General features: G+C 44.1%; 3 protein-coding genes across 3 annotated transcripts; all 3 read left to right on the forward strand.

Moving 5' to 3' along the window:
* The first annotated feature begins 931 nt into the window (after positions 1-931).
* On the forward strand, positions 932-4,279 carry hoxa3a (homeobox A3a). Its single transcript, XM_056582419.1, has 2 exons — positions 932-1,406; positions 3,298-4,279. Exons 1-2 carry the CDS (start codon positions 932-934, stop codon positions 4,092-4,094), a joined length of 1,272 nt encoding a protein of 423 aa, XP_056438394.1. The 3' UTR covers positions 4,095-4,279.
* Positions 4,280-4,344: 65 nt separating this feature from the next.
* Positions 4,345-11,358, forward strand: hoxa2b (homeobox A2b). The gene is made up of 2 exons (XM_056583212.1): positions 4,345-8,696; positions 9,347-11,358. Exons 1-2 carry the CDS (start codon positions 8,333-8,335, stop codon positions 10,102-10,104), a joined length of 1,122 nt encoding a protein of 373 aa, XP_056439187.1. The 5' UTR covers positions 4,345-8,332; the 3' UTR covers positions 10,105-11,358.
* A 2,746-nt stretch (positions 11,359-14,104) lies between these two features.
* On the forward strand, positions 14,105-16,533 carry hoxa1a (homeobox A1a). Its single transcript, XM_056582981.1, has 2 exons — positions 14,105-14,726; positions 15,528-16,533. The coding sequence occupies exons 1-2, from the start codon at positions 14,123-14,125 to the stop codon at positions 15,890-15,892; spliced, it is 969 nt and encodes a 322-aa protein (XP_056438956.1). The 5' UTR covers positions 14,105-14,122; the 3' UTR covers positions 15,893-16,533.
* The last annotated feature ends 4,507 nt before the right edge of the window (positions 16,534-21,040 follow it).

Raw genomic sequence — 21,040 nt, forward strand, 5'->3', positions numbered from 1 at the left:
AACACAAATCCTGACTGGACTGGTTATTGGGCCGCTCTTTCCTCGCGAGTTGTCTCGGTACGGTGACCCCCATACATCACTGAGACTGGCCACTGCCACCGGCAAACGCCACGGACTGAAGCTATTGTTACGAGCCTGCAAGGAAAAGTTCACTGTGGTCGCGGAGATGCACCGGTGCAGCCCGGTTTTTCAGGTTTCGTTGCGGCGCGTTCACTTATCTTGCAAAGAACAAAAAAATACTTTTGCGAATGTTTATGCTTCGCGCCAGGTGGCCGTGCAACCAGATTTCACTGTTTTTTTTTGGCACGATAGGACGTTTGGTTTGTAGTTAGCCTACAAATAATAATGAACCGTGCGTAAATTGCATGTGAGGTGTAAAGACACTTTGAAAGTGGATTGAGATCAAAGAATAGGCTGCATCGTTAAAAAAACGATACAGCTTATTCATTTGGACTAAATTATGTGTGCATTATATCCGTGGATGTTCTTTAACATTATTATCTACACGATTATCCAGCGATTGGTAAAACTGTGTTCACATTTGGATAACATTGTACCAAAATTATGTTGCAATGTTGTTATAAGAATCAATTGGTTAAAAAAAATAGAAAATGTGAAAACGTTGTAATGCACAGATGGTAATGCACGGTTAGTACATGCCTTTGTGCCCTCCTTAAGCCATAAGGTAAACGGTAATATTCTACAGGGCTGTTGGCCCTATCTTGCCTCCATAGTCTCCCGTGTCATGCCTGTATTGAAAAGTAAGATGGATCGCCACCATTTCTTCCCCTCACAGTGCTTCTTGTAACCCTAGGTTCACCCGAGGAGGCCATTGGCGAAGAGGCGTCACGTGATCAGAGGGTGCCAATGTTATTCTACAAGGGTGTCAAGACCCTGTCAGTTTCTGAAATAAATATTGGGAAACGGCGAGATGCAAAAGGCAACCTACTACGACAGCTCCGCAATTTACACTGGCTACCCGTATCAAAGCGCAAATGGCTTCAGTTATGATGCCAATCAAGTCCAATATCCCCGGGCTTCTCATGTGGAAAGTGAGTACCATCGACCTGCATGCTCCCTGCAGTCTCCCGACGGCTCCGTGGCCTTGCAGAAGCAGGGGGAGATGGCAGAGAGCTGTGACAGAACCTCCGCCATTCAGGCGGCACAGTCCACGGTACATCCCGAAAGCAATCAAGCACAGGTGTCGGTGTCAGGGCCCCCTCCTCCCCCTCCTCCTCCACAATCTCCCGACGCTGTCGCCCAAAACACGAGCAACGGGTCCAACCAGCCGGCTTGTGTAAAGAATGGTTCGCCGACGTCATCGGCACGCAGCAAGCAAATCTTTCCCTGGATGAAGGAATCCCGCCAGAACACCAAGCAGAAACCCACCAGTAGCACCAGTTCAGGTAGGCCCTACACCTGGTCTATGACACCCAAAGAAGCACGCGTGCAGTGCAGGCCCCCACGCCCAAGCGCACGCACTTACACGCAAAATAACTCACACACGCAACCACACACACGCACACGCACGCACGCACGCACGCACACACACACACACACACACACACACACACACACACACACACACACACACACACACACACACACACACACACACACACACACACACACACACACACACACAAAAATACAAAAAAACACACTCCACACAATGTATAGTAATTGCAGATACACATGCATACCCACGTACGAACGCACACGCACGTTCGGCATGCAAACTATTGATACGATTAAGTATTAGTGAATTATAATGGGCAGATTGAACTGTTGCAAATCACTCTCCCGTTCGCTCTCCCTCTGTCCTGTACTTGACCCGCTCTTACAGTAAGCACACAACATTATGCAGCCCCCCTCCCTTCGTCCCTGCGTGTCAATAAACAAACAAAACAGTCGCGTTATTTTCATTTGTAGAGATCTTGCTGAGGGGGGCGGTAGGCACTTGTTTACACATGGAGCCTTCAGTTCGCAGATAGATTCCCACGACCCCTGCATCTGCTACCGCGTGGCTGTGGAGTGAGGGGAGGGGGGGGGGGGTGGCGTGTGGGCATGTGGGCATGTGTATTAGCTTATAACGGAGCAGATTTGGGTTTCAAACGGTGTGACGTCATCACAGCAAGGAGATCGTTGCAACTTTTCACAGATATTAACCTACATTGTCAGGATATTACAAGAGCAAGTTATGAAATTCCTTTTACCCTAATAATATTAGACCAATCCGTCTTCATGATACAGCATCTAACTTCTGAGTTCATTACGCATTTAAGCAATACAAAATATATTGATGATTAATTGGTATTCAACTAATAATATTGGTAATTGTGCTGAATGGAGACCACATTAGCCCCCCGCCCACCTTCTCTAGATTCACTTAGCCCTCCTTTTTTTATTAATGTATGTTTTTAACGCAGACGAGTTATACAATATCATGGTGCATTTATTTTGAACAGCGGCCGGTAAAAATTGATTAGGGCTTGGCAGTCTGCCATACACCTCTCTGCTCTTGCAGCCAGATTCCAGCCTCGTGGAAGGAGAGGCTTGTCGGTTGCGAGCAATGGGAGCTAACTTTATGTACCCTGAGGAATACATAACGTATGTGTTCCCATTACGCGCGCGCTTCCACCATGGGCTACAGGGAGAGATGGGGGTCAAATGGCTTCCAAGTGGCTTTTTTGAGGTCATGTTTTTTCAGAACGAATTTTATAGGCTACAACTCGTGGCGGTGTCGGGTGCATCTTTGTGATGTGTGATTAGTTTGAACGTGAAAAAGGCCCTTCCACGCGGACTATATTTTAAATGTTAATTGGCTTAGTGGAGCCCAGTAGATAACTACGGTATTTAACAGCAGGAAGAGGATTTATCAAAATCTCATGATGGTACTAATGTGCAAGCACGGGCATTCATGCACACACGCACACACACACACACACACACACACACACACACACACACACACACACACACACACACACACACACACACACACACACACACACACACACACACACACACACACACACACACACACACACACCCACACACACACACAATCAGATGAATCAGGTTCTGTTTGAGCAATCAGGCCGAGCGTATTTATCTTCAAAATATATGATCCATTTCTCTGCGCTCACACTCTTGCAAACCTCACGGTAAATAAATACCCACCTGACTTAATGTTCCACGCGCGCGCACGTGTGTGGTGTATGTGCGCGTGCGCGCAAGTGTGCAGGGGTGTAATGTATTATTGACTAACATACTCTCACTTTCCCGCCCTAACAGTAGAGAGTTGCCCCGGAGACAAGAGTCCACCGGGGTCCGCGGCTTCGAAGAGGGCGCGGACAGCTTACACGAGCGCCCAGCTGGTGGAGCTCGAGAAGGAGTTCCACTTCAACCGCTATCTCTGCCGGCCGCGAAGGGTGGAGATGGCCAACTTGCTGAGCCTCACCGAGAGACAAATTAAAATTTGGTTCCAGAACCGTCGGATGAAATACAAGAAGGATCAGAAGGGGGTTGGGATGATGCCCTCCCCTGGCGGCCAGTCCCCGCGCAGCCCCGGGGGGCCAGGTTCCGCGAATGGCGGAGGAGGAGGAGGATACCTCAACTCTATGCATTCTCTTGTCAACAGTGTTCCTTATGAATCCCAGTCGCCGACGTCGTACAACAAACCCCACCAAAATGCGTACGGTATTGCGACGTCATATCCCCCTCCGTTGAACAGCTCTCTGAACAACTGCCCGCCCTCCCAGAAGAGGTATGCTGGGACGGACTCGGCCACGCCCGAGTATGACGCGCACCCTCTCCAAGGCAATGGCAACTACGGGACGCACATGCAGAGCAGCCCTGTTTATGTTGGCGGAGGCTACATCGATTCAATAGCCAACTCTGGGCCCTCCGTGTTCGGTCTGACGCATCTCTCGCACCCGCCGTCCGCAAACATGGACTATAACGGAGCAATCACAATGGGCACCAACAGTCACCACCACGGAGTGTGTGATCCGAACCCGACGTACACAGACCTTACGCCGCACTATTCTCAGGGAAGAATTCAGGAAGCGCCCAAACTGACGCATCTGTAGCGGTGTGGCGCAGCCCACCCCATTGTCTTATACTTCCAGACAAATTATGTATTTCTTTCTCAACGACCTCCTTGTGGCTTCCTCTTTCTCTCTGCTTTTAGTTTTTTTTTGTGTGTGTGAAATAGCTTAGGAAAAATAATCACGCTTGCTTGAATTCGTCTCTATTTACTTGTGTCATTGTTCCACAAAAGCATTATTTGTGCAGTGGGAGGGGGGGGGGGTGGGATGAGGGGGTGCGCAACATTATATGCATACGCCTATTTTATCTTTTGCCGTTGTTGTTTTAAGGTCAACAATCAAACAGGGTATTATGAACATATTTTTATGCTATTCATTTTTAATGTGAATCTGTACGTTGTTTTTATTTATCCGCATTTGAAGAAATTGTGTTTTGCATTTTGTTGCACGTGTGGAAGGATTATAGGGAACCACGAGCCGGGTTCACGTGGAATGATACATTTTCAGAAGGAGGGTCTTGAGCTTACACATGACCCCACCCCCTGCCCGCTTGTGTTGTTCATATTGACCTTCTTATGTTATTTATTTTTTTATTTGAAAAAATAGAATAGTTTAGTATTATTTGGAGGATGTAATTGAGCGTATAGCGATCCGTCCCAATTCATAGACCTACCTGTAGTTTCCATCAGTTACTCAGCACCAGACTACTTTATGGTCGCTGCTATGGTTCTGTGCGTGTGTGCGTGTGCGTGTGTGTGTGTGTGTGTGTGTGTGTGTGTGTGTGTGTGTGTGTGTGTGTGTGCGTGTGTGTGTGTGTGTGTGTGTGTGTGTGTGTGTGTGTGTGTGTGTGTGTGTGTGTGTGTGTGTGTGTGCGCGCGCGTGCATGAGTGTGTGCGTAGGCGTTCGTGTTATTTTTTTGGTTTCTTGCAGGAGTTTTTATTTTTCTCTAAGAATGTAAAATCAATCAATCATGCAATAAGGGTGGGAAGCGTTACACATGAACAATTTCTTTTATTGAACAGAGAGAAATAAATATCCTCTTTTTTATTTCAAACATTCCATGCTGCTCCAGTTTGAATAAATAAATAAATGAATTAAGAAATATATATAGATTATCTTCAGTCTTAATGTGATACGTTGCAAACGTTTACTTAAATGGCCGACAGTGTAAAACATCGAAATAAAAAAAATAAAAAAATATAGAGAACCCAAAAGTAGCTCATAACAAGGTTTAGGTATTGATGGTTTTGATGGTGAGGTTTAGCATCCAAAGCTAAAACAGCACGACAATTGAAATGGTATCCTTCAAATAAGGACACGAATGTACACGTGTTTACCAAGAAAACATTTTTTTATTTGGTTGAAATGAAATAACAAAATGAGGGTTTACATCCACAGAAAAGGCTGGCAATGTTATAGGCCTATTCTTAAGCCCCTGAAAACGCTCACGTAGCATTCACTCAGGATTCTTAACTGCGTGGGCAGTGTCACAACGCTTCGCAGGAACTTCTTGAATATCTGCAAGAATAAGAGAAGCATCATGAGAAATTGCACAAAAAATAAGAAATTTCGAGATCCCTTTAAGAAAAGCCTGACGCGCTACAAAGACCACACTCAAATACTATGACCCTTTATTTCATTATTTGGTCAATTCCAACGTAAATGCAGAAAACTGCATTTCATTTGAAATTTCATCAAGACTCTTCCAGCAAAGTTATCAGAAGCGAACCACCATTCAAAGTGAACATATTTTAGGCCAATGCTAATGCAATAAATTATAGGCGACATAAGCAATGGGCGACTGTAGTCCTACATCATTTCTCAAATGTAGCGAACCAGCCTGTGTCAGAACATTTATTTTCGTTTAGAATTGTCATTCTGTTGTGGTGCTGCTAAATTACGCAGCTAATTATTTCCAAATGGCGTAGGCTCGCTTCTTTCGTCCTTTACTCGGGCCTTTGGAATTATGTGGATGTTTGAATTATGTTTTAACGTGTTGTTACATAATCCACTCAGACTTGCTCATCATTTGATGTAGCAACTGTTCCTCCATTGTAAATGATTGATATTGGAGGGCATGAACATTACTGCCCCCAACATATGGTTAGCAGGGGAACCTAGAACAATTGAACCATGGTGTGCCTGTGAAAAGAGATGATGTATATGACCAAATCTGGATCCAGCTTGCACTCACACGCGGTTAAGCACTCCAATACAACACAACAGCGACGTCTAACACATATGTTACAAGCACAAATACAATTATATCCATTTTTTTTCTTTATTTGATAAAATTCCCCATTCACTTATTATTGTCCAAGACGCTGTTTGGAAAACTGTGTAGGCCGACCATGTATCCACAGAATGCCTCCACCCACTCCCTCTCCCTGCACACAAAGGCTTATATTCCCACCGCTGCTTTATCTCAACCCAAAGATAAAGCAACAGCAGCCCTAAAGTCACCATCATTGGAGTAAACCTAAAATAAAAAAGAACGAATAGCAACGAATTCCCTGAATACATTGACAATGGAAAGCACCGTTTCTGCTCCACCTACCGTGCGCGCATTGTGGCTCGTCACAAGGTAATCCTTGTGCCAGGTTGTTCGATTATTTTTATAAACATATTTAAAGATGTCCCTCCAGCTATACGCCGCCTATTACTGAGAACAGAGACTGGTTCCAATCTGAGTGACCAGTGTTTCTCGCTACTTCCTGGCTGCATTTGATCCGAGAGAGAGTTAGAAGCCTTAAATGTGTTCTGAGGGCACCGAGCTGTCAGACCTTTTGGCGAGTAAGATTGATCGCGTGCAGGCTTCCAGGACTCTTTGTTTGGTATATAAGCAATAAACAGAACGAGCCCTACCTCTTCTCTTCTTTCCCCTTTCCCACTCACTATTTCAGTTTTTGGGAGAAAAAAGACTTGATGAAAAAACATCCTAAAATGTGGCTTTCCCAGAGTATTCAGTGGCAGCCATTACACCGCGTAAACACGGCGGGTTGGACTTATAGGTAAAGACATTCTCCATCAGCTTTACATCTTATTGAAGTAAAAAACTGTTTCAAAATTGTTGTTTCAGGTCCAAATAACAAATATACCTCAGAACGATATGATTCGTACCTATTGCTAGTGCATCCAACACCTTTGCCTGATCTATTCTGGGTCAGAGCAGTCAATTGTCATTTAAAGAAGCCTAGATGCGACTGCAGATGTATAATAATAAGAGAAAATGGTAGCGGACTTCCATTTGTGTTATTGTGTCATTTTGGGTTATTTACACTGCACATTGTGTTATTAATTCATGTATTACTACATGCAGTATTCTTACAGTATTTGGTTGTATTTTCACACAAATGTGCTGCTTGAATGATACACCCTTTATGGTGGGTGATTTGCTACAGACAATATCAGTAGCTAGCATATTTCACGTATTGCTGCTAGATATTTGGATGAAAGGTTATTGACCTTTCTTATAGTCAATGGATCTATCGGGACCAAATCACATCTCACATTTCAGTCTTAAGAGAGAAATATGTAATTCAGTGTGTAGGCCTAAGCTATGCAGTTTGTATGACCTATATTTAGGCACAGGACCTCAGATGAATAGTGAGATTTACTATGGGCACTTTAACACTGAGTCAGAGATTCTTACTGTACGTTTGTTGGTAGATTATTTCATGGCTTTCAGTTTGACTTGCCTGTATGAATAGCTAGATTGGCTAATGACCGCAGGCTTAGCATGAGGCAAAGCTACTGGTGTGATTTGTGTGTGGTGGGGGCGTTCTCGACTGACATTCTCTAACAATAAGAGAAAGAGGAGTGCACGAGCCCGCGCACCCCGCAAGCTACTTCCCAGTAATACCGAGCGTCAGCCATTCTTAAAACATTTGGTAGATTAGTGGAGTGGACTGGGGAAGCGAGAGGAGGATAAACTAACCGGACAAAGATGTAAATAAAAACAGTCGTCCCCACAGAGCGAGGCGGTCTTCACCAGAGTGTTTTTGGATCAATCAGGCAGACAGTGGCTTCTTTTGATTAAACACTAAATTGTCATTGGGCAGAAGTAATCATGTGACAGGCAATTCGGTCCAATTTCAACCTTGTCTCCATGAATTCAATAGTTTAGTAGTAGCTCGGTCCCCACACGGCCGTAATCATTGAAATAGGAAAAAAGGACACGAGGAGATTTTTTTAAATGTTTTTTTCTCTCTCTTTCTCACTGAGCCGCCACATTTATAAAAATACTCGTGCAAACTTTCCTCGGCTCTCAGGGAGTGGAGATGAATTACGAATACGAGCGAGAGAGCGGTTTTATCAATAGTCAGCCGTCGCTTGCTGAGTGCCTGACATCTTTCCCCCCTGTCGGTGATTCATTTCAAAGTTCATCAATCAAGAGCTCGACGCTTTCACGCCCGACACTTATTCCTCCTCCTTTTGAGCAGACCATTCCCAGCCTCAACCCGGGCAGCCATCCGCGGCACAGCCGGCCTAGGCATAGCCCCGATGGATGCAGTCCACTGCCCACAGCCTCCTTACCCCCGGAGTACCCATGGATGCGGGAGAAGAAAGCCTCGAAGAAGAACCACATGCCAACTTCCACCGCCACCACAATCTCGAATGGACCTATGTGCTTCTCTCCAAAAGGTGGGTGATTTTTGAATTACAACAAATTAGGAATATAATTGGTAAAGAACAGGGTGGTCAAGTGTGGTGTTTATTAACTATCTGTTGCTAAATTGGAGCCCCAGAGTAAAAGGCCCAACCCCAGAAAGGCATATGCTAAGGGAACTCCTTGGGTTGTGACAAGCCTAGTTGTATATAACTTAGCTGTTCAATAATGGAAACAATCCTATGGGTGAAGCAGTGTAAGCTACTGTACGATGATTTATTTGATTTCAACGCTGCCCCTTCACCGCCTAGCATTGCCAGAGTTTTGATATGTGACAGTAATGAAGAGTGATGGAGTGCTTTTGCGGAGAAGGGCAGCTGGAGAATTCATTAGATCCCCACTCTACTACTAGGCGCCATTGTCTTTAAAACACCGATTTTAATTGTTTGACGTTTGCGCGTAAAATGTGGTATCCAACGTGGAGCGCTCTCAAATATAACACCACATAATCTGTGCAAACGTATGCTTGCGTGTTTGTGGAGCCAGCGGCCATTTTGCTGCAGTGACCAATGAGTTGTGCACTAGCCTCCAGTAGTTTATACCGACTGTGTTTTATAGCCCTAACTGCGTGCTTTACTTTGCTTTAATATCCCACTAATTTATGGTGCTGCTGTTGTTATTATAGGCTCGCCTGAGATTCTGGAGAGTGGTGGTGGCGGAGGAGGGGGCTCCCGACGACTGAGGACAGCCTATACTAACACACAGCTGCTGGAGCTCGAGAAGGAATTCCACTTCAACAAGTATCTCTGCAGACCGAGGAGAGTCGAGATAGCTGCCCTACTGGACCTCACCGAGAGGCAGGTGAAAGTGTGGTTCCAGAACCGACGCATGAAGCACAAGCGTCAGAACCACAGCAAAGAGAACCACAACGAAGAGGGGAAAGCGCCCGGCTCCGAGGACGGCATCCACAGCGATGAGGACGACGAGGGATCAATGTACGAGAAGAGTTGCAACCCTGGGAACGGGGCCCTGCTGGAGAGAGATACCTGCTCCTTTCAGCTCAACCCGCTCGGTTCAACGCAGCAGCTCCAGAATGTAGGCCCGCACAATAGCGAGGTTGCGGGCTTTACAGTTTCACCACTGAACAGCAATGACAAAAATCTGAAACATTTCTCCAACCCGTCTCCCACTGTTCCAGGCTGCATGTCAACAATAGGCCCCGGCTCTGCATCTTGCCCGGACAATGGTGACTGTCCCACAAGCCTGGATCTTTCTATACACGATTTCCAAGCATTCTCTTCGGATTCTTGCCTTCAGCTCTCCGATGCAGCCTCGCCAGACTTGTCAGAATCACTGGACAGTCCAGTGGACATATCTACGGACAGCTTTTATTTTTTCTCGGAGTCCCTTACTACGATCGACTTGCAGCATCTAAACTATTAAGTGAATTCAATCAAAAACTTGTTTCTTCAGGGACGGTGCAGCCAGGCAGTGATGGTATTAACTGTAATGTTAGTTCTGTTTCTGTATATCCGGGATAGTTATTAATTATATAAAACAAGGAGATTAAACCAAGGTAAGGAAGAAAGTTTATAATTTAACATTAAAAACAAGAACCGTTCATATAGTTACCATTACAAATTGTTCTCCTTAAGTGTATGGGAAATATATGAAAATAATAGGCAAATGGAACCTGGTAACTTTTATTTTTGTATAGCTCCAATGTCTTCGATATTTTTTTTAGAATACAATTAACTTACTACAAATTCCTGTTCGTGTGTCTCTTTTTTCTTGTGCACTTATACTTGTTCTGTTTAAGGATCTTTTTAAAAAGTTGTAATATGTTAATGTGATTGACTAGCACCCAATGACCTCATGCAAAATGGCTATACAGCAATACAGAGATAATTATTTACGGCTTACGGTTTAACGATTAAAACATAGTAGGCTATAATTTGCTTGTATGCTTTTGTATATGCTTGGTCATTACAAATATACATTTTAATATAATTTTCAAAAACCAAGAAAATACTGTGTAGTTCGAACAGACCTTTCTAGAAAACTACTTTGAAAATTTGAAAACTTTTACTTGCCAATTATAAAGAGGCCTAATCTTATCCTCTAAATTGAATTAACAAATGAATGTGGTATATATCTGTTGAATTAAATTGATTGCACTGGTGTTTAAATCCAACACCAACATGCTGTACTATGTTACCAAGAAAGGCCTATAGCATTCTTAGGGCTATAAACAAAATAAACACTATTGGCCCAGCAAACCCACAGCAACTATTTTCAAAGCATTTATTTAAAACATCCAAACTCTGTCGAGTAGGCTATAACAAGTAAGTAGGCTATAACCACTTAGCTAGCAAGAAAGATGGTGCACAACTCCTTAGCACTGGGTGCACGCGCCGGCGAACACAGCGCGGGTGTTTGCCTTCGCGAGCTCATAAATCAAGCCGTGGCATGAATGAGACGGACAGAGAGCAATTGTGACGCAATGTGCACAAATAAAAACCCTCTTACATTTTCATATGCTTCTCCCATAGCCACGAGAAAAAGGAAGAGAGGCTTGGCGTACGTTTGGCAATTATTCATTTTTATAGCTTGTTTAAACACGCATCGCGCGGCGAGAGTAGTGGTAGCAGTAGCGGCCCACCCAAGCTAAGACTGCATCCCTCCTCAGTTGTTAATAGCGGGGTGATTCAAAACAGATTGCATAGGAGGCCAATACATTTTACCTTGTAAAATTTCATCAATTTTTTCAGATAATACATTATCTGGTGGAAATTGTATAGCCTATATTGGGTATTTTTATAGAGTGTGGTAACGCAAATAAAATAGCAAGTTTCCTTGCTGGTTCTGCAATGAGGGTAAATAGAGCGCATTGTGGGACTATTTCTGAAGTGTAGCAAATGTTTTTATTAATGGAAATTTTGTGACTTCGCATAGAGCGGCGTGTGTGTGTGTGTGTGTGTGTGTGTGTGTGTGTGTGTGTGTGTGTGTGTGTGTGTGTGTGTGTGTGTGTGTGTGTGTGTGCGTGTGTGTGTGTGTGTTTGTGTGTGTGTGTGTGTGTGTGCGCGCGTGAAAAAAGCTAACAACCACCAGTTGCAATCCCACTGTGACCGATTCATATACTAATCGACATATATTAAGTCCATATCCTTTAGAGTATGTTTATCAGCGTCCAGTAGGCCTATCTGGTTTAACGAATATTCTGGAAACAATAAGCAGCAACCATTGACTGTTTGAACATATGTTTGAGTCGAACATGGGTTAGTGTGTGTGTGTGTGTGTGTGTGTGTGTGTGTGTGTGTGTGTGTGTGTGTGTGTGTGTGTGTGTGTGTGTGTGTGTGTGTGTGTGTGTGTGTGTGTGTGTGTGTGTGTGTGTGTGTGTACGATGGCGTGTGCGTGCACGTGCGTATTCCTTTAGTACTAGGCCTATCCCTACAGAATTTTCGAACCAATGATGACTGAAACGAACTAAGGACCTGTAACAAAATCATTCCGAGAGAGCGCGCCTTTTCTCCGACCATGTGCTCACACAAAGGGCTGGGAGCTCCGAGGTCTGCCGTAGGGTTGCACAAAGTTTGGAGAAGCCAGGGATTCATGCGCCCACGCACTCCTTTTCGGGAACAGAGGCAGCTGGCGAGAGGAGGGGGGATGGGGAGAGGGAGACCGATATAGGGGTCCAGTTATAACGGGCCTTTCTATGGGAAATACTTATGTGTTTAATAAATAAAATAAAATAATAATAGGGATTTTTTTTTTTTTTTACGATTTACTCTTTCACTTCACCAGGTAGGCTGTTGCTATATTCGGCTAATGTCATACTCCTACCTTCCAAAGCAAACTTTACTGTCTACAACCATTGCACTACTACTTTTCGTAGGGTTAACCGCAGGAAGCAATACATTTAGTAAGTCTACTTACAATCTTATTATGCACACGGTATAAGGTGTAAGCCCTGACACTTTTTCCTTTGGTCTTTAGCAGATTTGAAAAAAATCTTATTTCAAATATGCTCTTTACTGTAAATCGGACTGAATGTGGGTTCGTTATGGCATGTGCCATGTATTTTTGGCTAAACGTCCAGTAGGGGCGCAGATCCATTCTCCGACAGCCTCTCTCACCCCTCCCTCCCTCTCTTTTTTTCCTGTTGCCTTCCTCTGTGTGATGATTGGAGTGCTGTTCATCGGCTAGGCGACTACAACGTTTTTCTACAACAGCATCCTACGCTCACATTGGCCTGCCTTTAGTCTTTTCAGCAGTTCTTTTCATTAAAACCAATTTCTCATCATGGTATATTTGGTAAATAATCTTAATAAGACAAGCAGCAACCCACGTTCACGCCTCGGGTATTACGTGCCTTGACTCCAGCGACAGGGCTCGCTATCAAATCAAATCACCTGATGAGTGTACATCCATAATTAAAATGTCTTGGCGTGGCTGTCTATGGTAGACATATGACCTCGTGACCCTATGCCAGAAAAAAACGCACAATATAACGTGTCGTAATGCAATTAGTGACGTTCCCTCAAGATGAAACAGCAATAAGGCATTTTCCCCATGACCTGCGTGGGAAAACAAAGAGCAGGATATCACCAACTGTCATTTTTTTAAATATAAATTCTGTCCAATTAATCCGCATCGTAATCCTCCACCGCAACATTTTTCAAATATCGGGAAAATACATCGCGCACATAAAACAGGACGGCTTTGATCACAACCACGTGACATTAGCACTCCACGCCTTCCAAATGGATGCTGCGCCTCCTCAATAAAAGACCGTTCGACGCGCGCTTACAAAGAAAATAGGCTGCAAGCACCGAGGGCACGCTCAAGCACGTCAACATACAACCACGCACGCTCTCTTTCTCCCTCTCTCTCTTTCTCTCTCTTTCACACACACACACACACACACACACACACACACACACACACACACACACACACACACACACACACACACACACACACACACACACACACACACACACACACACACCCGAGCATATTCCAAAATGCCATACCTTGTTTCAGTGTGATGGTATTCACAAGAAAAACCGCTAAGATGCAACCTTTTCCGTTCCCTGCTCTCCGTGCGACCCTGGGGCTGCCCACCGCCGTCTGCCTCCCGGCTCATTGTTTGCCCAGCCAATACATTAGTGCAGACGCGCGTCACCTTGATCGACGAGCGCTTGGAATTTAAATACCCTCTCAAGCACCAATCTGTCACCGCGAAAGGGGAACGGGACAAGTACCTGACTGGCTGACCCCAGGCCACGTGACAGCAAGCGTTTATTGATATCGGCACATGCACCCCCTCCCTTTTTTGTGATCGGGAAAGAGTTTCCCATAGGTAAACGTTGGCACGGTCACTCAGGGTAAAAAGGGAGATTCGTCACCACCTGTCTCCTCGCGCACCTTCCCTCAGTCCGATTAAAACAATGCGACAATGAGCACCTTCTTAGATTACTCAGTGATGAGCGGAGAGGGCGGCTCGTGCTCGGTCAGGGCATTCCACGCTGACCATGGGATTACAACTTTTCAGTCCTGTGCTGCCCTGAACAACTGCGGGGCGGATGACCGCTTCACGTCAAACAGGGCTTCCCCAGACAACGCTTCCCACCAAGCAGGGTCATACCAGTCGACACCGGGGTCTCTTGGTTTGGCTTATGGGGCCCATCCGGCGTGTAGCTATGGGCCCCAAAACTTCTGCGCAACCTATAACCATTACACGCTCAACCAGGAAGTTGAGTCAGCAACAGGGTTCTCTTCGTGCGGCCCCTTGATGTACTCTGGGAATATCTCCGCCTCCATGGTGTCTCAGCATCGTCAAGGTTACGGGGCTGCAGGCTTGGGCCAACTTCAGTACGCCCAAGCCACCTACGGCGGCGGCCACGAGCAGGGCAGCCTAAACCACTTCGCCGGGTGTTCGAGCTCTCTATCGCCGCTGCACACGGGTCACCTTGAGGCATGCTGCTCACCCCTGTCCGAAGGCGCGTCTTCCGCGCAGACGTTCGACTGGATGAAAGTCAAACGGAATCCTCCTAAAACAGGTGCGTGCGTAAATACGACGTGGGTGGTCCTATGGTTACTGAGAGTGAGGTAGCCTTTATCGATATCAACGATTGGCATAAAGATGACGTTTGTTAAGCTGCCGGATAACAATCGTATGGAACTTTTAGTGTGAGTGTATAGCCCACTGACGTCCAGTGTGAAGCTGTAGGCCTACATTACGGTGTTATTAGTAACAATTACATCCGGGGGGAGGGGGGGGGGGGGGTAATTATCTGGAACTATTTTAGTCTGGCAAAGTAGGCCAACATACTGGGATCACGTGATGTAGGCTACTGCATCAAAACTTTCGAGGAATGAGAGGACATAAATCAAACACCTAAACCTCAGGTGAGTCTATTGTTTATTGCAAAAAAAAATATCGCGCGAGTATAAAATAATCCACTACTTACTTCCACTTGCTTTCACATTTGCATGAGCAACAGTAACAGTACCTAACGGGCCCACGGGAGACGTGTTTTGAGAAATACATTCAGATATGCACCACCAACAACAACATCAACTTCTGCGTAAAAGTGGAACAATTGCTGCTGCTTGTGGAGCCAGCAAGTGGCTCTGCACTCTAAATGTGATCATAGTGTGAAAAGTTATGAAGGTGTTACCCCCCCCCCCCCCCCCCAACACACACACACACACACACACACACACACACACACACACACACACACACACACACACACACACACACACACACACACACACACACACACACACACACACACACACACACACACACACTAGTCATTTAGCTCGTTCATTGACGGTTGCAATTTCATCTGCAGGTAGGTCAGGCGAGTACGGCTATGGCGGACAACCGAACACCGTCCGGACCAACTTCACCACGAAGCAGCTGACGGAGCTGGAGAAAGAGTTCCACTTCAATAAGTACCTGACCCGGGCGAGGCGCGTGGAGATAGCGGCCGCGCTACAGCTGAACGAGACGCAAGTGAAAATATGGTTCCAGAACCGCAGGATGAAACAGAAGAAGCGTGAGAAGGAAGGACTGTTGCCGGCTAAAGCTCCTCCCATCGGCCCGGGAGACAGTCAGGACAAAACAGACGACGCATCATCTGAGAAGTCTCTCTCGGCACCGTCCACTCCATCCCCTACGCCCTCCGCTGGGACGGATCCTTACGTGTCCAACTGAACAAACAGTTCAAGCCAGTGTTTTAAAGCAGGACTACCGAAGTTGCGTTTCCAAGGTGTGATGGAGGACATTTGGAAATGCGCGACTAGTTTAAATAGGGTTGAATTCATGCACATGGACACAGTCACACTGACAATAATGTCGGCTGTTCCGTTGTTTGACTTCTTCAAAATGTGTTTTCAGTGTTTGGAAAACCAAAGCATTTAGATGACCAAACTTGGGTTTGGCCGCCCATTAGGTGATATATTTCTGAAATGCTGTGAATGTGCCAACGTATCCGTAGTCTTTGAATGTTCCACTATGTACAAAGGAAACAAATACCTCATGTGTGCCAAAGTTGTAAATCAAAGACAAAGTGATTGCACTTGATGTCATGATCACAATCAAAGAGACGAGACCTCGTGCAGGCCTATATTGTTTTGCTGTTCTATGTTCTTATTGAGTGTTAACAATCTGTCACCCTGTTGTGTCTGATTTATGTGTATCTATGTCGCGAATACCAATCTGGATTGATCACGTGCGATATTTGCATGATGCGTACACCGCTTTTGAATGGGACTCTAGACGCTGAGTTTTATCAGTTTATGGTATGTTACGTCTCATTTACTTTTCTTTCGTATTGTCGGGGCAAGGTTTACGGGTCAAACCATGTGCATTAAAGTGATTTTACTTCTAAGAAAATGTTTGGTATCTTTTTGCGAGGTCTATGGAATGCTTGAAGATGCGTTATGGGGGCTGTTGAGACTATTCTAACATATTTGTTTTTCCTTTGGTCAACGGGTTGACCCTGTATTCCCTTCTGCGCTTGATGATACACGTGTTTAAAGCAGACTTGTTAATTTCTCAACGTTGCCCTTTGCGCGCCTTGGAACCTTTCAATGTATGCAGACGGTCGCGCTCCCGTCCCTTGGGCACAGCAGTATTGGCATAATAAAGGCATGTTTATCCACGGAGGATATGTGAGCGCAGACGTCAGCGTCATTTGTGATGACAACCTTATCGAACTCCTGACTTACAGAGGGGACAAAAATAAACCGTATCGATTAAAAATCGAGGTTATGCTATTGACAAGAGGCTGGTGGCTCTGTCAGTGTCGACTCAGCTAAGTTCCGTGTACGTGCGGTCATGCACACCTGATAAAAACACTGTAAGTTGGTTCTATATGGCACACATTTGTTAATGTTTTTACCTGTAGCTCATACTCCAACTGTCAGGTATGACCGACACTATACCCCAGACACAACCACACATTGAGAAATTCGCTGAGGGCTATACAAGACGCAAATTAATTCAAGACATTCACACAACTGTTCAAAGAAGCCCAGATAACCGACAAATTAAAAGCGAATGATCCGATGTTCGTCTTGTTTTTACCCCTTCTTAAGTATTGGTTCCTGTTTCCAGGGGGTGGTAACTCATTGAGTGCAGGGTTCAAGTCGTCCTTGCCAGAGAGGGAATGCAGGGCTGAAATCGTATCATGATTAATGACTGACGTTTACCTTTACCTTGAATCCACCTGGCCGGGCTGGGAGCCTCATGTCTGGTGCAGGAGGCGCACCGCGGATGTGGAGCCTCTCCTTCTCATTCAAGGGCAAGGAAGCAGAGAAGCAGGCCTTTAAGAGTGACGCCAGTGTTATATTATTAGGTAGGCCGATACTTGCTTATTGTTTAGTGATGTGTGAATCTCACGAAATTGTCTTGATCATTCCTTTTCAACCCTGAATTATTTGAACTTGACATATAAAAAAGAAACATGAGAAATACGCACGCGTGCCCATACCTGCCAAGGAGATCTAACGTAAATACGACCATGAAGATATTAGGCATTCAACATCTGCACTAAAAACTGTTAAAAATATGCGGAAGTTGGAACATCTGCATACAGCCTAAGATATGTTCACGTTAAGGAATTTGCAGTGAATATTTATTTGTGATACTTTTTTATGTCGTAGGCTACATAAAACCAACCGGCTAACAAGGTTTGCATTTTAAGCGAATCCAATGGAGATTAAGCCCATTTGAAACAAAATACTACACAAATATAGGCTAACTGTAGGCCTATATATTGGCATAATTTATTTCCCCGAACCACATTTCACATAAACTTGCATATTATATTTTAACGGTCACTTTTCCATAAATAATAATTTGTAGAAGGGCCTTTATACGCAATGCTCCCGGCTTATTGGCGGGACGTGCACAACTATGCGTGCAGAGCTATTTAGAAGTTACAATTATTTTTTCATTCGGAAAGAAATATTTCTGTCCATTCGAGGCACATTCTAAAAGTGACCATTAAGTGACATAAACTAGAATACAATTCCTTTTGTTGAAATAAGCAATATCCTTTATTCTATAAAAGTAAATTATATAGTTGTATAGTCAATTTGTCTGAAAAAAAATGTAGGCCTATTTACACAGGTGGAATACATTTAGGGAAATTGGCCAAAAATTCATGTCGCTGCTTTCATTAACAGGCATACGCAATATGTACGATGCACAAACCTCAATAATAAATATTGTATAATGTAATCTAATATTATATAATATTATCTACTATAATATTAGATGATATAGTCCAAATATAGCCTAGTAAATGCCGCTTGCAATGTTATTTTCTGATGAATTTGCATTCGTTTAATAACAAACAATAATGGTAGGCCTATTATAAAAAAAATATTCCATAGTTTCTATATTCGAACTTGTATTCCGGTACATCATGGTTTATTGTCATTAAAAACAACATCGGCCTATATAATTTTTGAAAAGCGTAGGAAGGTGGAATCCAAAGACTGCACCCCTCAGCCCCACAGAGCCCTGCACCAGGGACGGCGCTGATTCGATTAGAGAAGCAGCTGACCCTCAAAAGAGACCCGGGTTCAAGCATCGGTCACCGATCAGTTAGGTGTCACAGCAACCGAGAACCTAAACAACAGTTTACAAACCACAACATCGGCACACAACTAGACACACAACGAGAACGTCTCGCTCGAATGGTCTGTTTTTTGCAAAATACCACTGTGGATGGTACGGGTTGTATTTGGCCTTTAGGGCGCTGCCTAAAAGGGCCTCAGAATATTAGAAAGGTCGGTACAATTCTGATCGCTTGTTGCAATTTTGTGCAGTGCCTGATTAAAAAACAGACAGATCGGATAAAGGCACTGCGATCGGGTAGAATAGTATAGGCACATAAGCAAAATCGTAAATTGCTATGTATTCATCTTTCAAACTTTTATGAGAATAGTTTATGAGTATTTACACGACGAGCTGTCATCACCTGTCCTTTTAGAAGAGGTAGAAAGAAAAACATATTAAAATATTTTGACACAGAGAATAAATAAGAGAATGCATGCGCTGTGTTATTCGTTTTTTTGCGATAGTGACAAAGTTCATCAAAATAGATTGCACTTAAAGAAATGTTGCTGATCTAGACATAGCTACAAAACAGAGTAGGCCTATTTGTTAAATACAAAAAGTATCATTCGTATTATTAGTTAAATAGGTTACTATTTAGTAGGCTATAGCATATAAAACACTCATATAAACAATCAGATAAATACGAGATACTTGATAAAAACGGAATGGAAGCTATTTTTTCCACTTTGTGCACAAATATTTGTAATATTTTCATTAAAATTGTATTGATATCTTCCACTGATATCTAATTGGTCACTATGAACAATAATTTCTTAACATTGAACTGTTCAGTGTGGCAGGACAAACAAAAATATGTTCAATTGAACAGAAATACATTTGTGTAATTTCTCATTTATGTTTTGACAACATAATACAACATATTTACTTTGACCATTGGACAAGTATGGCTTAACATGATTGAGCTAAATAGTATTAAGGGCAACCAAAGAAACCAACATTGACAGACATATCCACTAAAGAGGACAGTTTGAGGGTAATGTGAGAGAGGGAGTAGAGTATAGGCAGTATAAGGGTGAGAGAGAGAAAGAGACAGAGACATACACAGAGAGAAAGACAGAGAAACAGGAAAATAGCCCCAAATACATAGGGAAAGAGAGAGAAAGTTTGCATGTATTATAAGATGAATGCCTTTTTTTCTTCAAAAAGCAGAGCTGATATTTGACTACTATCTGTGACACCAGACACCAGGGACATACAGGTATTTATATCAACACACACAAACGCATACAAACACACACAAACGCACGCACACACACACACACACGCACACACACCCACAGACACACACACACACACACACACACACACACACACACACACACACACACACACACACACACACACACACACACACACACACACACACACACAGATATGCAAGACACGTTTATGCAGACAAGGAGAATATATTTGTCTTTCGCAATCCCCAAACCAATGGAAAATTTATTTTGGATGCTTTGGTGCATGTTCGCAATCAATATAAAACATGATTTTCATACATCCTGCTCACAACAGTATGAGAACCACGTGGCATCAGTTGCATACTACTGTAAATGTAGAACATTTTGACATTTAACGAAAGAGATAGGAGAGAGTAACGCAGGGAGTACGGGAGAAAGGGAGAGAATTTGACCCCCGCAGTGTCCATGCCTCAGAAGTTCCTCCGTGTCTGCTGTTGTAACGACCAGAATGAGTGCAGCAGGAAGGAGATGGAGGAAGCCACCATGAAGCGATGATCAAATAATCACAAGGAACCGTGAGGAGAAAGCGGTGGGTGTTGTCAAAACAGAACAGACCGCAGAGTCAATGAAAATACACAACAAACCAAAAAGAGCCTGGATACTCCATCATGAATTGTAAGACGACATTACGCCAACCTCTGGTAAATATCCTGTGGCATTTGCATTGCCATCAAAAAGCTATTGACCACAGCATCTGCGGTTGAGCATCATTTCACCATCGTAATTGAGAAGTCCTCTGCCTCTGACATTAATCAAACGATTGCTCTGGGGAAACGCCGGGGAGTGTGTGCGCTATAGCGGGCCAAAACCCGGACCGCCACAGAGTGCATATCTGTCTGCGTGTGTACCTATCTGTTTACGTGTACATCTCTGTTTGCTTGTACTGCAGTGGCCCGCCTGCTCTTTCCCGGTAAGAGCCCTCACTACCTGTTCTTGTTTGCAAATCGCAGGCAGTGCGCAAGTGTTGCTT

Source organism: Gadus chalcogrammus, chromosome 22 (genome assembly GCF_026213295.1).
Source record: "Gadus chalcogrammus isolate NIFS_2021 chromosome 22, NIFS_Gcha_1.0, whole genome shotgun sequence".
Lineage (NCBI taxonomy): Eukaryota > Metazoa > Chordata > Actinopteri > Gadiformes > Gadidae > Gadus > Gadus chalcogrammus.